This window comes from Vitis riparia, chromosome 10, assembly GCF_004353265.1.
Source record: "Vitis riparia cultivar Riparia Gloire de Montpellier isolate 1030 chromosome 10, EGFV_Vit.rip_1.0, whole genome shotgun sequence".
Classification (NCBI taxonomy): Eukaryota; Viridiplantae; Streptophyta; class Magnoliopsida; order Vitales; family Vitaceae; genus Vitis; species Vitis riparia.
In genome coordinates this window covers 9348692-9366675 of record NC_048440.1, presented here as the reverse complement: position 1 = coordinate 9366675, position 17984 = coordinate 9348692, and the positions used below count along the sequence as shown (strand labels likewise).

The window sequence follows — 17984 nt, the reverse complement described above, 5'->3', positions numbered from 1 at the left end:
TTTACTTTCTCCATGTGCCTTTCACCAACTGTTGCATTTGAGGATGCCATAGAGCTATTTGATTAAATGCCTGAGAGAGATATGGCTACTGCTAAGGGGGTTTGGTTGCTTGGTTATCCAATTTTCCAAATATGTTGGCCTTCCAAGTTTCCCTTGCAACCCATTTGCTACAAAAAAATATCAAACACAATAATTGGTTCTGTAATGATCCAGAAGCCAATGAACGGCGTGCAGTCTCTCTCTCTCTCTCTCTACCGGACCTGGACTGGTTCTTTTCTCTTCCGTTGGGTTTTGGATGTTTGGGTGTTTTTCAGTTTGTATTTAAAAGCCACGTGAGTGGCATGTGTTTATTCCGTTAGTGTTTTAACGTGTGACTAACTGAAATATTAATTTGGCAGTTATGAATAGTTTAAGGAGTAAATTGGCCAATAAAAAAGTTAAGGGGGTCTTTTGACCGGTAGTTAAAAGTTTAAGGGGTGTATGAGCATTTTTCCCAAAAGTTATTACTATTTTCTGTTTTTAAAAATAGAAAAGTGAAAGTATTATATATATTTTCTATTTTAAAAACCGTTTAAAAAAAATTGCAGTAGCAAAAAATTGTTACTATCTCACATTTCTGAAAGCGGTTTTAAAGAAATAAGATAAATATATAGTTTTTAAAAACATACTTTACTTTTATATGAAATTTTAACTATCAAGTATTTGATAAAATTTTCACAATTTCAAAACCATTAATGTGAAAATTTAGGTAAATTAATAAGAGAAAAAAAAAAAAAAGGTTCAAGCCTAGAATCATAGTATTGGTGATTCGAATCATACTAAGTACCATGGGCAACAATAATCGAAAATTACCCGAATGAAGAGGAGGCTGTATACAATTGATAAATTTGATACCTATAAGTTGCAGTTAGGCGGTCTCTCTCGGTCTCCCCCCATTTCTGCAGATCTATTCATTCCGAAACAGAAGAAAGAAGAGAGGAGAAAACTCGAGATCCGCATCCAAGCGAGAAGCAAGCATGGCGGCACCAGACCTTTTGTTCGGTCTCAGAAACAACTTTTTCTTGGGAGCTTTCCAAGCCGCCATCAACAACAGCGACATCCCAAATCTCTCTCCTGAGGATTCAATTGAGAGGGACTGCCTCGTTCACAGATCCTACATTGCCCTCGGCAGCTACCAGGTTCCCTCTCAAGCCCTAGAAAATTTTCCTTCTTTTTTTATCTCTTGATCTGGTCTTTCTTTTATCCGCTTGTGATTCCCTTTTGTTTTTCTTTAATTCTTTAGCTTGTTATCAACGAGATCGATTCCTCCGCCGCCACGCCTCTCCAGGCCGTGAAATTGCTCGCGCTATATCTCTCGAGTCCCGAAAATAAGGTTTTTTTTTTTGTTTGTTTTTTGCTTTTCCCTTTTAGATCTGAATTGTTTGGTAGAGTGGAATAGAGATCTGGATTTGAATTTGATTTGATTAGCTTTTGTTTGTGACGAAGTTGAGAAATTACCAACTTTTGGATTGGGTGGAGAAAATGAACCTAACTGAATTAATTTATGTTCGTTCTGAAATACACAGGAATCCACGATTTCAAGTCTGAAGGAGTTGTTGGGAGATCCGGCCATTGGTAACAACCCGATTCTGAGGTTGATTGCTGGGATCGTCTTCATGCATGAGCAAGACTATAATGAAGCTCTTAAACATACCCATCCTGGAGGAACTATGGAACTGTAAGTCTCATTTGAATTTTTTTAAATACTCTTGAAAAATTTCTCTGTAAGTGTACTACAATCATATGAATTGGTGTGTCTATAATCTAGTTAAGAATTTGTACATTTCCCTAGAGTTCGATCTCCACAGGTTGTCATTGTTAAGCGACACTTGATCTAGAATGGGTTGATCTTAACATTTTATTTTATTTTATTTTTGTGATTGTTAGATATATGATTAAGAAATTGTAAGTATGGAAATTTATTATCAGCAAATAGTGTTATGTTACATATCCAAAAGTCATTTTACTTGTTGGGTCAGTGGGATCCTCATCTACCAATTAACAAGGTGATTTGGATGCCAACGTAGCCCTAGGGAAAGCCATCAGCATCCTTAGATCAAGCTTTTGCAGTAATACTTTTTCTCCTCTTACATGACTCATTTTGGGAGATGGTTCTTGGGGTCAACTTTGTGGTGGGGTATTGAACTTTTTATCAACATTTCACTTACCCATTCCTTTCTAATGTCAAATTTTGCAATATTCTGAATCATATGTGGGAATTTACATTTTCTTTTTTCATAGTTGTAATGAAAGAGAGACTAATGATTTGATATCCCTTAAGAACTCCTTTCTCTTCTTGAAGATTTATTTATTTATTTTTATTTTTTATTTTTTATCATCTAACACCCTGGCCACAAACCCATAGTTCTGATCTAAGTTTGATTCCTTTTGTGATGATTATGAAGCCACCAAAAAGGATGTTAAGAAAAATAAACAAGATTTTGTAATGGCTTAAATCTGTAGCACTATATTGGAGGAGATGGAGTAACTATGAAGTAATTATTGGCTTCTGCCACAGATAAGAAATCCATCAGAACATTAACTAATTGTGATATCCTCAAAGGAAATGGTTTAATGCATCAAGTTGCTGTCCTAAAAGGATAATATCTGCCTAATCTTCTGTTGCAACAAGTTTTCTTTGTGGACTTGGAGAAGTGATGCAGGAAAATTTCATTAAGGGACTCAAGCTATTATTCTCTCTGATTTTATGGAGATTGTAATCCTGGACCTATCTGTAGGATGAACTTGGTTTAAATATTATACTTTGTTCAGAGCAACCTGAAGGGACATGCAATGGTATGGTTAATTAAGCAACAAGCTTTACAAATGGAACAGATCTGGAGTTGTCAGAACACAAGGAAGAGAAATATGCTGTGATAGGACACTTTACGCCTCCAAACTAGCAGCAAAAAGATTATCTTCAGTCTACCTATTTATAACAAGAGAAAATGTCTTTGGAGTGATATGATGACCAATTTATTCATAACAAGATATTATGTTTGAAACTTGATATGATGATAGATTTTTCTTTTTGGTCATTGGCAACATCCAAATTGTATAAATTCTGCACAAATTTGTTGACAAGATAGGGTCTATTTTGCATCATAGCAAGCTTGCACTACCAAAATAAGATCGATCCACTAAGGAGACAAATTGACACCTTCATCAACAATTGGCCTGATTAAAATTCCAGTTCACAAAGATGAAAATCGTTGAAAATCAGATGAGTTTTTTGAGAATCTATTTCATTATTGGGGTTTTCATAGGGATTTCATAAGGATTCAATTGTTCGAGATGTTCTGCAATGGGAGTCAAACCTATGATCAAGATCCTAGAATTCCATGGTAGCCTTCAGGATGGATTTGTAAACTGGTCTAATACTCTAGATACATTTTTTTGTTAAGGAGACTACAAATAGCAAGGAAGTAAAGTTGATAACTGCTAGACTGAAATAGAGAATATCAGCCTAGAGCAAAGAGTTAAAATTAATGAGAGAAAGGGGAAAACAAAGACGACAAATTGCGAAAATATGAAATTGATAGAAAACTTCCTCTATAATATTATTTGGACAATGTGATAGTGTTTTAATAATAGGTGGCTAGGAATTTAAAAATTGAAAGTTAGTTGATTTAGTTTAGTTAACACCTAGAAGGGGTGAATAGGTGTTTAAGCCTTTTAAGTCCAAAAATAAATATCTTCAATTATTTAACTATCTCCTTTTAATTTAGGGAAGCCCAAATAATAATCAACACAAAACAAACATGATTTTTTTAGTAAAAAACTACTCACACAATGTGTGGATGTAAAAATCACAGGTCAGAGACCTCTAATAAAAAATCCACCATTCAAAAGTATAATACACAGATTTACCTGACAGATGTTATCCCTAAGTCTTACTCCCCAGCACCCACATTGAACTTCATGTCCGCGATGCAACACCATACGTACTCCTGGTGGATCTTACCTTAGGACCTACACAAGACAGACGAATTAGGATTTTCAAAATAAATCCAATTACAATTGTAAAATGTTTTTAAAAACCATTTTTACTCATTAAAAAAACCTTCCATCCACTACAAACCTTATATAAATCGTAAAACTACTTTCTTTACCTGGGAGGTTTTGTGGGGTAAAATTCTGACTTTAGATTGCCTTTAGAGGAGAGGGTGTTCCCTGTCTAATAAATGTTTTCTTTGTCTATCTAGAAGGAGTCGAGTGACCACATCCTGCTATATTGTGGTACAACAAGGGCTTTATGGTAGCTTTTGTTCTCCCTCCTCGATGTATCTTGGGTTGGTGTGGGTCTTTTGTTGGAAGGATTTGGAGAAAAGTATGGGGAACTACTCCTTTGTGCCTCTTTTAGACAATTTGGATGGAGAGAAATAGAAGATCATTCGAAAATGAGGAGCTCTTTGTCCTAAGGCTAAGAAGCTTGTTTCTTTGTAACTTGTTTTCTTGGACCAAGTTGTACATAGTTGTAGGCCCAATGTACTTGTGTGATTTTATTGATTGGTTGGGTTCTCACTAAGGGAGATAGTAGTTTTTTGTTTTCCCTTCCCCCTCTTTTTTTGGTCATCTTTTGGCGACTGTTGCATACGTCCAGTGTACTTCAGTGCACTTTTCAATGCATTTCTTGCTTACCTATAAAAAAAATATAAATCCTATGTCATTCTGTTTCATCATGTAGCAACCTTAAATCTTCAATGGACAGTAAGACACACAAATTAGAAAAGTCCTATGCCATAATGAATAGAATAAAATTGTCAACTTAAATTACATAGTTTAATATACTAACAAAGATTATTAGTTATTCACAATTTTGCCCCAGATTCTCCAAGTTGCAATTTTTCTAAATTTCCAACATTCCATAGCAATATTCTGGTGTCATATTAGAGAATTACAGAATAATATTTCCATAGATATTGAAAAAAGGGCAAAAACAAAAACATTTAGTTTGCAGGGCATAGTTTTTTGACCAGGATGTAGGTTTTTGTTGGTCCCCCTTCTGTTGAAGGCTTATAGAGTTATAGAGTTATTGTTTTGGTGTTCTTTGTTATAATACTTTATTGCTTTACTCATAAATAAATAAAAAAAATAAAAAAATAAAAAAATTAGTTTGCAGGCCATCACATCTTATGCTTAAACTCATTTTGTTCAGTTTTTTAGGCTTTCCAAAGGGCTTTTGATTGTTGAAAAGCACCAAAACTGAACTGTTTAGAGGGTTGAAAATGTTTCTAGCAAAGATGCAGTGTAATTGCATTTGTGATTATGAGGTGCCAAGTGCTTGAACTCATGTGTGGGACACCAAGTAACATGATATTAGACTTTAAAACTCCAAAGGACCAGTGGCTGAGCCTGGCAACACAGGTTTTAGGTTTTTAGTTTGATGAAATAGGAATCTATTTTGAAGATTTTTTTTTTTTTGGATAAAAAAGCTAATAGATCTTTTCTATTAATTAAAAAGATCAAGAAGGACGAGACATCCTTCCACCTTGTACAAGGGAATGGGTTCTTTTACAAGGACCCATACAGCTGAACAAAAAATTGGGAGAGATTACAAAAAGTGAAATAACATTTGAAACAAACATTAGGAAGAACCTGATTATGGGACAGATTTTGAAGAACTGCTCCATGATGAAGCTTTTGATGAGGAGGAATATGCCATACTACATGGTGACAATTATGACCCCTTTAGTCATCCAAAAGAGTTTCTTCCTCCCAGAGAATCAGAGCAACAATAAGGTTGGCTGAGAACAAACATCTTTCATACTTCTAGTATGATAGGGGAATAGGTGTCCAAAAAGATCACTAGTAGAAGCTAAGGAATGTTATTTTGTGCATAAACATGCTTGAGGCTCAGCTCAAGGAGCAAGGGCTTGGGATTGGGATATGGGAAGTTCAAGTTCCAGCAGGGACAAAGGATAAAAAAAATGTTAACTTAGCTAAATTAAATGCCAAAACATGTCCATAGAAAAACCACAACTATGAAAGCATATTGGATCACAATCCTTCACCAATGTGCTATAAAAGATTTGCCTTCCCTTTTCCATAGTGCCTCATTTTGTAATTTGAGATTCGTCTTGAAAGTGTACATTATTATCTTGACCATCAAAATCACTATTTCTTTTGACCGACTAAATCAAAAGTTTATAAAAAAATTTTAGTTTGTTACCTTCCCAACATTCATTGGAGCCAAACCTACACATTGAACTTTAATTTTCCATGTGTGCCTTTGGTGGCACATGTATAACTCTCCAATATACATCATCCCTGCTTGTTCCTTTCATTTTAGTCACTGATTTTTAACATAAAAAAAGTAGGAGACTAGTAGAAACCACCATCATAAACAAAGAAAAGCACCTTTAGCAGCAAAATACCAGAGACTCTCCAAATAAATCCTACCCCTATGTCTAATAGATTCATTTCATGTGTAGAACCACTTACTTAAAAAGGAACCCAAAAAAAAAAAAAAAAAAAGCCTAATTTGGATTTAGAGCCTTGAAGGAAGTAATATTTGAATTTTTGAGAGAGAAAAGAACCACCCTAGAAAACCCGATCTCAAAGAAGGGAGTAAAGAGGGCCTTCGAACTTCCCTTTTGTTACATTTTGTAATACTATTGTTATTATTATGGTGTTCTGGAAAAGAATATATATTAAGCTATCAGATCACCTGCCTGTTTCTGCACTGCTGCAGTCCCCTAAATCACTATGTCAAAGATGTTATGTGACATGTGATAAATGTGTGATATGTAGCACATGTGTTATGCTTTTAACAGGCATGCATGAAACACAGTAACTCTTGAATAACCATTTCCTTAGAGAATAAATCTCATGCTGAGAATGCTTGATATTAGTTTTCTCAAGCTTTATTAATGTTACTCCTTTTTCTCCCTTTTTGCAGGCATGCATTAAATGTCCAAATATTCCTTAAGATGCACAGGTCTGATTATGCAGAGAAACAACTAAAGATAATGCAGCAGATGGATGAAGATCACACCCTTACTCAACTTGCAAATGCATGGCTAAACTTGGCAGTGGTACACACATTTTCTCATTTTTATCTTAAAAATGGAAAGTGTTGATATTTGTAATGTATATTTTAAAAATTTTGCCTTTTCATGAATTCAGGGTGGTTCCAAGATACAGGAAGCATATCTAATCTTCCAAGATTTCTCTGAGAAGTATCAGATGACAGGGTTGATCCTTAATGGCAAGGCTGTTTGCTGCATGCACATGGGACACTTTGATGAAGCTGAATCACTGTTGCTTGAAGCACTAAACAAGGCAAGTGATACTAATAAATTAATGCAGTGATCTTGTAGAGGTTTTACGTTGTATTGTTTGTTTTTAGCCTTTTGGACAAAACTCAATTTTTTTATGAAATTCTCTAAATATACTTGTAAGCTATGTTTAATTGGCTGAATAGGATGAGATAGTATATGTTTATCTTAAAATATGTTTTTTTAATGGAATATAATATTCTTTAGATATTATATAAGATGGAAATGATATCCAGATATTATACACAATCAGATATGTTGTACTATGCTCATGTTTAGTTTTGTAGGAATAAAAAATGGGATGGAAAACACATTGTATTTCAATGATCAATATTTTTAAAAATAAGAAAAATGTATTGCATCTCAATATTTTATGTTAAAAAAATAGGAAATCCTTCTTCTGTTTAGTATTATTTGTAAATCACTCTACAATTTATAATTTAGTCTTTAATTTTTTGTTTCTTGGTTAATAATTTTTTTTTTTTTTTTATCAGAAACGAAGAGAATTATATTAATAGAAGGAAAGATACATGAGAAAGAAAGAAAAAAGAAACAAAAGAAACCACAAGAAGGATGAGAGGTCCTTCCTACACAATCTGAACAACATAAAAACCCCCAACATTAGCTAAAAACAAAGAGAAACCCCCAAACTCAAACTTTTGAAGCGCAAACCTCACTCCAGTTGAGTTGTAACACATTTAAAGGAACTCCTCTAAAAGCTATAGAACAAGAAGCCCAAAAAGAGGAATAGAACAAAATCAAATCCCATAACGTCTCTTCCGATCTCCCCTTATCCTCAAAAATCCTATTGTTTCGCTCTTGCCACACTATCCAAACCAAAGTGAGGCAAGCAACTTGCCAAAGAGTCTTGCCTCTTAAGGAGTTCCCCAAGCCTTTAAAAGCAATAACCAACATGTCCACAAACCTCCTTGGAGGGACCCAAACCAGCCCAACTAGCTTAAACAGCTTGTTCCAGAGTCCAATGGTAACAGGACAATGAAGAAAAAGGTGATCAATCGACTCCCCATTTCCTTTGCAAAGAATGCACCATTGAGGACAGAGGGACTTGTAAGGTCTTCTCAACTGCAACTTGTCATTGGTGTTCACCTTCCCATGAGCTACTAACCAAGCGAGGGCCTTAACCTTTGAAGGGCTTTTGAACTCCACAAAAACTTGGCCGGAAGGAACAAAATAGGATTAGAGATTTTTGACAAGGCCAAGAAAAAAGATTTCACTGAAAACAGGCCTGATGAAGACAAAGACCACGCTCTATAATCAGCCAAAGAAGGAGAGAAACGCACTGAACTGAGGGAGGACATTAATCTCTGAAGGAGATCAATTTCTGAGTCGGTAAGATTGCGGCAAAAATTTAAATTCCAAGCCAATGGAAAGGAATTGCCAAGGACATTTGAAACAGTGAGGTTTTTCACAGAAATAACTCTATAAAGATCAGCAAATTGCGAGCACAAAGATTGGTTACCCCACCAAAGATCTTCCCAAAAGCGAATTCTCTCCCCATTGCCCATCACTAGACGAACAAAAGGGGAAAATTCCTGGAAAACTTGAGCAATAGCCTTCCAAGGACATCTGTGTGACCATCTAACCACCATGTTAGCGTCCCATCCATTAGGATGTGTCCCATATATACTCACTATAACCTTATGCCAAAGACCACTCCTTTCTCTAGGGAACCTCCAAAGCCATTTCCCTAAGAGAGCAATATTTCTCAAAGAAATCTTCCCAAAACCCAAACCTCCCAACTCCTTTGGTCTGCTAACAACCTCCCATCTGACAAGATGATCTTTCTTCCCTTCCCTGCCCCAAACCACAGAAAATTCCTTTGCATCTTCTCAATCTTTGAAGCAATTGAAGTTGGGATTTTAAATAGGGAGAGGAAGTAACTAGGGATGTGAGACAAACACGACTGAATTAAAGTAATCCTCCCTCCCAAAGACAAATAGGCCTTTTTCCAACCATCCAACCTTCTCGAAATTCTCTCAACCACTGGGTCCCAAAAGCCTATTGTCTTTGGGTTCCCTCCCAAAGGAAGACCTAAATAAGATAAAGGCCACTCAGACACTTTGCAATCAAAAACCGAAGCCAGACAAGACAATAGCTCCTGCCTAGTGTTAATACCAACCATGGTGCTTTTCTCTAAGTTGATTTTTAAACCAGAAACTTGCCCGAAAACCAAAAGGATAATCTTGAGGTTTTGAAGATGTTCCAAAGAGGCTTTAGAGAAAAAGATAGTGTCATCTGCAAACTGTAACAAAGACACTCTTGTCCTATCCCTCCCCACAGAAAACCCTCAGTAATCCCAGTTTCCTCTGCTCTAAACAACAATCTACTTAGAACATCTGCCACTAAAGTTAAAAGGAAAGGAGAGAGAGGGTCTCCTTGTCTCAAACCTCTAGAAGCCTTAACCCAACCCTTTGCATTCCCATTAACTAGGATTGCAAAACTAGAAGAAGACAAACAGCCCCTTATCCATGATCTCCATTTCTGGCTGAACCCCTTCCTTTGAAGCACATGATCTAAGAAGCCCCAATCCACATGATCATAGGCCTTCTCAAAATCGATTTTGAAAACAATTCCTTCCTCCCCTGACCTTCTTTTCTCATCCACCACTTCATTGGCTATCAACACAGCATCTAGAATGTGGCTCCCTTCAACAAAAGCTCCTTGAGAACCAGATATTGTCTCATGAAGAACTTTGCGTAAACGCCCTGATAAGACCTTAGCAATTATCTTATACAAACTTGTAACCAAGCTAATCGGTCTATAATCTGAGATTTTAAAAGTTTGACTTCTCTTAGGCACCAAAGCAATGAAGGTCGCATTTGTACTTTGGTTTATTACCCCATTGGTGTGGAACTCAATAAACACCCTCATAAGATCCTCTTTTATCACATCCCAACACTCTTGATAAACTGCAATAGTAAAACCATCAGGACCAGGGGCCTTTTCCTTATTTAATTGGAAAACTGCCATGTGAACCTCCTCTTCAGTAAAAGGCCTATCCAGTCAAACTCCACTCTCTCTAGAAATAGGGACTCAGTCTATTCCTTCAATCCTCCAAGACTCACCTACCGGTTTGGAATAAAGATTCCCAAAGAAATTAACAATCTCCTCAGAAATAACCTCAATGTTGTTCAAAGTCTCCCCCCTCTCAGAAATCAGAGACTTAATGAACTTCCTACTTCTCCTTCCTGTGGCCACTCTATGAAAGAATTTAGAGTTACAATCCCCTTCTTTAATCCACTTAACCCTAGATTTTTGTCTCCATTGAACCTCTTCCTTTAATAACACATCCTCTAACTCCCTTCTTCTTAAGGTCCTTTCTAACACCAGATCAAGATTCAAATTCCCTTCTTGTTCAATTAGATCAATTCTACCTAAGTCCGTCAGAATGAGCTTTTTTCTCTCTTTTAAATCACCAAAGGCCATTATATTCCACTCTTTCAACTTTGACTTAACAAACTTTAATTTCCTCATAAACTTGTGACCTTCCCACCCTTCACCCGTACATTCTTGCCACCAAACTCTAAACTTCTCCTTAAACTCTGGATGGAGCAACCACATATTCTCAAACCTAAAAGGAGTCGGACCCCACTTTAAAGGATTTGTTTCCAAACAAATAGGGCTATGGTCAGAGGTCCATCTAGGAAGCGCCTCTTGAAAACTTTGAGAGAAAAAGGTATCCCACTCAGAAGAAAACAAGAACCTTATCCAATCTCTTACAAATAGGATCAACTTGCATATTTGACCATGTAAAAGCCGCATTCCTTAGAGGGGGGTCAAGCAAGCCACTCTCCCTTATAAACTCATCAAAACACCTCATGTTGAAAGTTAATCTGGTCCCACCCAATTTCTCAGATATCCTCCTAATAACATTAAAATCCCCTCCTACACACCACCTTGGGATGTTAGACCATATAGGTCTTGAAGCTCCAACCAAAAGTCCTTCCTCCACAATGGATTAATCGGGCCATACACTGAAGTTAACCAGAAAAATCCTTCCTCACCAGAGTTAAACTTCACAGTTACAGAAAAGGATCCTAACACCTTCTCTGTACACTCAAACTTACTAGAATCCACAAAATCACAATTCCCCCTGAGGCCCCACAGGCTGGAAGAGCAGCCCACTCCAAACTCTTGCCTTTCCAAACACTGCTCATAAACCTCCTGTCCCAAGTTTCCCTCTTTGTTTCCTGAAGCATCACAATATCTGGATTGTGAGTACTTAAAAACCTTCTGACAGTCCTCCTTTTCTTCTTGGATCCTAATCCTCTCGTATTCCAGCTTAAAATCTTCATATAAACCAAAAATAACCCAGTACAACCAGCATCCAAACCTAATCCTTTCCTCGATTTCCAGAAGCATTTCTCCTTTTCCTTTTGGAATAAACCTTGTCCGCAAGAGAATTACTCTGGTTTTCTTCTTCCGCATCTTTTCCATTTTCTCTGACTATTCTGATCCTCAAACTCTCCAAAACCGACTGAACCTTGACCATATTTTCAGGCGTGAGTCCCTCAACCTGAAAACCTTCCAAAGGGAGGATGGGAGGTTCTGGGTTTGGGGACGGAGCCTTCCCTGAGACACAAAGCTTCTCTGGGCTACTTAGAGCATCCTTAGATAAAGGACAGTCTTCAGAATTTCGGTTAGAGGTTTCTAGAGGAAACTCCACTCCTTCAGAACGGGACACGCCAACATGACGACTGGGTTCAACAACAGCAAATTTCGGAAAGGGACTACGCTGAGAGACAGGGCTTGATTCCAAAGGAATCGGAGAAAAAGCCTGACATCGAGAAGGAAGAACCGAAGAAACAAAGGATTCGGAAAGAATATTTGGATTAAAAGCCCCAGCCAAAGGAAGACCCTTCTCAGAGAAAGCTAAGGAAGGAGGACGAACCTTTTTTACCCAGTTGCAAGGCGAGATCCCTTCGTCTCCCTCTGTCCCCCCGGTGAAGTGTCGGGATTTTCTGAAACAGGAGAAAGGGCGCCCTTCTTGAATACTGATCTACCCCAAATAAAGCCTCGATTTGCTTCCGGTGCGTCATCCCCATCTAGGTTGCTCTTTGGGTCAAAAGACGTCACCTTTAGGCTCGCGGCCAACTCCTCGCCTTGCGTCTTGCGGTAACTGATTTGCCTTCTAGCTTTGCTGACTCTTGAGAATGTGTTTTCGGCAACACCTCCTTTGCAGAGGTTCCTGATCGCTGAAGCTTTGAAGACGAAGGCGTTGCTGGGCCATCGTTAGAAGACCCTGCTTCAGTTTCATGGACTGGACCCGCACCCGCAAAAGGCCCAATGTTCTTCTCCTCAAAATGGGCCTAGCAAAACGGCCTTTAAAAATGGCTTCTGGATTTGTTGGCCCGTCAACACTTCCCGCCGTTGGGCCCAAACAGTTCTTCCCCCTTCCTTTCTCCACTTTAGTAGCTGAATTTGAAGCTAAAGACTGAGCACGAAAGCGCTGACGAGGCCTCCATCTGTGGTACTCATTATCCCTAGCAGTAGCTCGTAACCCTTCAACGTTCTTTGGCCTCTGGTAGACGCAACCTTCCGCTGACGTAACTTCGTCCTTGCTGCGATTTGACTCTGGCCTGAGAAGAGCGTCTTCTTCAGCTTCTCCGATGACGGAAACTGCAACCGTAAATGACCAGACTCCATCTTCCACCTCTAGCAACGCTGGTAGCACGACATTTGGATTCATCTCCACCCACATCTTTGCCTTCGACAAGTCTACGAGCTTCAAAGTTTCCTTTGCCACCTTCGTTACCCTCCCCCATTTCTGCAGAATGTACCTCAACTGAATCTCATCCCATAAATGGAACGGAAGGCCTCTCAGTTCTAACCAACCCCTTCTAAACTTTCCACCCACAACCGAGTTTTCTTTTGGCGACCATCTTCTCAACGCAACAACCCCTCCTCTCGTTGTTAAACTCCCTTGGTCTTGAAACCACATAGCTCTCCTTGCAGAATCCACAAAAAAGCATCCCTTGTATTCAGAAATGGGAGTTACTGACACCATCCCTTTCGTGCCCATCATCCTCGCAATACCTTTCCCTACATCAAACCAATCAAGTATTTTTCCTTTACTCTCACAAATTACAGCTCTTGCCCATTTTCCAACTGGCACCGAAGCTCGGTTTCTATGTCCTTCCTCTGCAACCACATCTGCATAGGACCGCCCTTCTCTGTACATTCCTTTGCTCACCTGAGACTCATTATCTTTCTCCTTCGAGGCTCTTACAGCCTGATCAGACACATCTTGGACTCTAGAAATCACCTTCCTAAGGGTTTCCCACCCATTGCCTTTAACACCCTCAGGAACAATTAGCACTAGAGGTTTTCTTTTTGCAACAATTTCTGTGATTTTCATAAATCTCCCTCTACCATTGATGCAAATCTCCATCAAATGCGTCCTCGTTTTGCCCCTCATCTTCCGAGTAAAACCCCTGGAAGCCTCCAACTCCATAGCTTTCTTCAAATGTTCCACCAACCAATCCATCTCCTCCTCACCAAAGCCTAATGAAACAGCATAACCTCGGCTTCTCTCTGTTATTGAAATCCACATTCCCCCATTGATGCCTTCAAACTTAACCTGAAAAGCCTTTCTTTCCACGTCAAATCTTTCCATTACCAGGCCTCTCTTATATTCCTTCAAAGATTCTTCTGGTTCACTCCCAATTTTGATCAACTTCACTGTGAAGAATCATCAAGGAAGAGATGATGGTGCATGTAAACTGGAGACAGACAATTGCTCGGTTAATAATATTCATTATTAAAATATTTAAAAATTATAAATAAATAAAAAACATAATGTTGTTGAGTGTATAAAAGTATTTTGTTTATAGTACTATTATATTAAATAATGTTATATATTAGTATTAGTTTAGATTGTATTATACACATCTTTTATATTTTTTTCTTTCTTAACTAATCTTTTTTTTTTTTAATAAAAAATTTTTATCTTGCAAAATGACTAATATATATATTTAAATGAAGAAGATGGACGAAAGAAATAAATTTATGATCTATGGGATATGCTTATTAGGATTATCTTATCCCTTAAGGAGGGGATATAAAAAAGAGGTTAGATAAGTTATCCTATTGCTTCTCATATCTCATGTTTAATTGAATATAGGATATAATAAGTGATGGGATAACTTAATATATCCCATCACTAACCAAACATAGGATAAGATATGTTATCTCATCCCTTCTCCTACTATATGCCATATCCAACCTATCAAAGATGACATGACTTCACCATGCTTTCATGACCTAAATTGTTTGTCAATTTTGCAATCTGGAATCTGCTCTAAAATTCCATTTTATTATCTTTGCCTTTGTCTACATATATTTAATCATTTTGTTCTCAACTTGATGTTGAATTATTCCCTATTTATTTCTCAATTAACTCCCAAATCTTGAATTGTTCTGGCACCAAGAAAGTGAAGTCTCAAATTTGCTGCTATTTTAATAGCATTGGGATAAAATGGATATGAATTTTAATCTATAGAAGTGATGAATGTATGTTTTGGTAATTGATACAGGATGCAAAAGATCCAGAAACCCTAGCCAATCTGGTTGTGTGCAGTCTTCACCTTGGTAAACAATCTTCTCGTTACCTCAGGTAAAGTATCTGTTCAGGTTGCTTTTTGAAGTACTTTGCTCCTATATTTCTTTTTTCTTTTTGTACCGATAAATAATGTAGTTCAAAACCAAACTATGTGCATCACCATCTATCTAAATATTTCGCCCAAAATATACAATTATGGTCAGCTTCTGGTCAATCTGGAAGACTGGTGATTGCTTAACGATATAACATACATATCTATGCATATATATATATATATATATATGGAGGATCGGTTACTGTTTCATAAATGAAATGGGATATATCAGTGGGAACTGGCAAGAGGCATTTAAAATTTGGCCCTTTTTGGTAATTTTTTATACAAATTTTCCATCACTTACCAAACATAGACCTTCTGACTCTGTCAAGTTCAATATTGCGTGATCATATAATCTTTAAAATTCTGCATTTGAGAATAAGAGTATGTCCCTAAAAACGCAAACAAATCTTTCAAAATGTATGACTAATAAAACAATAGCCTCTCTGAATGGTCTTCGTCCCCTTCCTGCTCACGGTAGTTTTGTCAGGTTATCTTTGATATTGATAGCATTTTTTCCTGGAAAATTTTAGGACAAGTGGAAAATCCTTGACCAAGACTCCTTGCATCAGTACATGGCTCTGTCTTCTTCCATTTGACAAAACCATTTATAAAATGTTACTGTAATCTGTGCCTAACAAAAAAATTAGCTTAGCAGGTTATAAACTTCACACAACCCCTCCTAATTGAAAAACTTTAATTTCCTAGAATTGGCTTCTGGCTAGTTGACCTGGGACCATAAGCTCTTAAATATAGTGGCAAAGCTCATGACTTAAATCATACCTCGTGCCACCAAACTACAAATGGAGTTGTTACTAGACGAATGATTTGGTTGATGATTGAATCATGTGATAATTTTGCAGCCAGTTGAAACTCTCACATCCAGACCATGTGCTTGTCACACGGGCATCAGCTGCGGAAGAGGCCTTTGACAGAGCAGTTCAAACAATTGCCTGAAGACTGGATCAGTTGATTCTGTGCAGAGAGGGTGAACTGTGTTTGTTAGTGTTAGCATATAGTTCTTTTCTCCTTGACGAGGGTCTTTCGGTTTTGTAACCTACAAGAGTAGACAAGTTGAATGGCAAAAAGGTGTCTGATCAGAGTGCAAATTATTTTACTAGTGAACGTTGTGATGAGCTGCTTTTTATGATAAGGGCACATGTTATCAAGTATTTCAATTTCTTATGTGTTTGGTGCAAATGAATACTAATAAACCCATTTTACATTGCTATAGCTATAATACTCATTTACTTTTTATATATTTTCTTGTTGCCGTAAGCATTAAAGTTATGAGAATGCCCTATTAAGAGGAATGTGCTCCATGAGAACTTACAGTACTTCCTGTTGCCAACCCTCGCTGAGGATACAAGCTTAAGTTGAAAGTGATTAATGGTTGTATCAACTTGGAAGCCTAGGTGCACCCTCAAGGCCAAAGCCCCACCCAATGGGATTTTGGGGCCTCAGGCTGACTTCGATAAGTCATCCATCTTCTATATTTGTGTTTCTCTGCCTTTATTGTTCTCAAATTATCTTAAAATAGTTTTGAAATGGAAGCAACTCTAGATTCACACCAACCCCGACGCATCAAAGGTTAATCCCTTGGCTGGGGCCTTTTATCAGAAGGTGGCAAGAAATTTTTTTTCTTTTCGTCATAGATGTTGTGAAGGTTGGACATATCTCGACTAACCCTAAGCCAAAACTGAATCTTATAACTGGCTTGCATGAGAAAATGGTAATAAGTTGATTGTACTATCGTATTAAGCATACTAAAGAAATATGGAGATTCGAGAAGTGGTTGAACAAGAAATATATCTTGAGAGGTGTCCGAGACAAAAATAAAATGTCATAAGAAATTTTAAAAATCCGTAAATAAATAAAGATAAAGATGTATTATCTCACTACTGAGTGATCTAGCCAATAAAGATATATAGCTTCTTAAACCCTTTGTTAGGGTACTTCATTGAAACCCTTTCCCACTCTCTGAAAAATTAAAGAATAATGTGTGAAGGATCAAAAAAGAAAGCAAATGTCCCTTGAAGAGATGTCATCCGCATCCGAATTAGGGAATAAAATAAAACAAGTGATAAGGAGGAGAAAGTTAAGGAACTATTTTTAAGAATAATTTTTTATATTTTCATAAATAAAAACACATTTGAATGAATTCTAAAAAATAGCTTTTTATTCTTTAAAAAAAATGATTGAATTAATAAAAAATAGTTTTATAAAAAATTGAATTTTCTTTTATCAACTTTATATTGCAAATATAAATAATTTTTAGAAAAAAAAAATTATAATGATGTCCATAATTTTAAAATTTTAAAAATTGTATCCATTTTTAAATAGAAAAATTGTCTTTTCCCATTTTTCTTTTCTCTTTTTCTTTTTTTTTTTTTAAAAAAAATCCTTTTTACAACCCGCCCCTCACCCCCAATTTTTTTTCCTGCTAGACATTTTCTTCTTCCCTCTCCCCTATATAGCCTCCATTTCCCTCTCTCCCTCTCTTTCCCATTTTTTCCCATCTAAAAATCCCCCACAATCATACACTCCTCTATACCTATCTTCATTGCACCATATATGTGAAGTTCAGGTTGCAATGTCGCCATCATCCTCCTCAACCACCGATGCCACCCGTCTATTCCTTCCTGTAGAGAAAGAAAAGGGAAAAATAAAAAATAAAAACTCCCATCTTTTTCTAGATAGTCAAATGGAGGTAATGAGCTTAAATGAATCTGGGGGATGGTTCGATTTTGATGTATGATGCATCGCTTATGGGTTTGAAGGTCGGTTCGAGTGAGGGGTCCACAACTAGGGTCAATTTAGAAGAGACATAGGTTATAGCTATTATGGTCCCCTCTCAGGTGAACATGTTCACCAATTTGAGGGATTGGGTGGTAGACTTTAAGGCTACCGACACATCTAGGGCAATAGAAATGTTTGTTCACCTCCGATGATTTAGGAATAGGTATTCGTGGGCCACTCAATGTTGGAT

The 17984-nt window shown here is 37.2% G+C and overlaps 1 protein-coding gene across 1 annotated transcript; it reads left to right on the top strand.

Moving 5' to 3' along the window:
- Nucleotides 1–911: 911 nt before the first annotated feature.
- On the top strand, nucleotides 912–16254 carry LOC117923836 (coatomer subunit epsilon-1). Its single transcript, XM_034842319.1, has 7 exons — nucleotides 912–1178; nucleotides 1283–1372; nucleotides 1566–1717; nucleotides 6941–7076; nucleotides 7168–7323; nucleotides 14876–14955; nucleotides 15859–16254. The coding sequence occupies exons 1-7, from the start codon at nucleotides 1017–1019 to the stop codon at nucleotides 15950–15952; spliced, it is 870 nt and encodes a 289-aa protein (XP_034698210.1). The 5' UTR covers nucleotides 912–1016; the 3' UTR covers nucleotides 15953–16254.
- Nucleotides 16255–17984: the final 1730 nt, after the last annotated feature.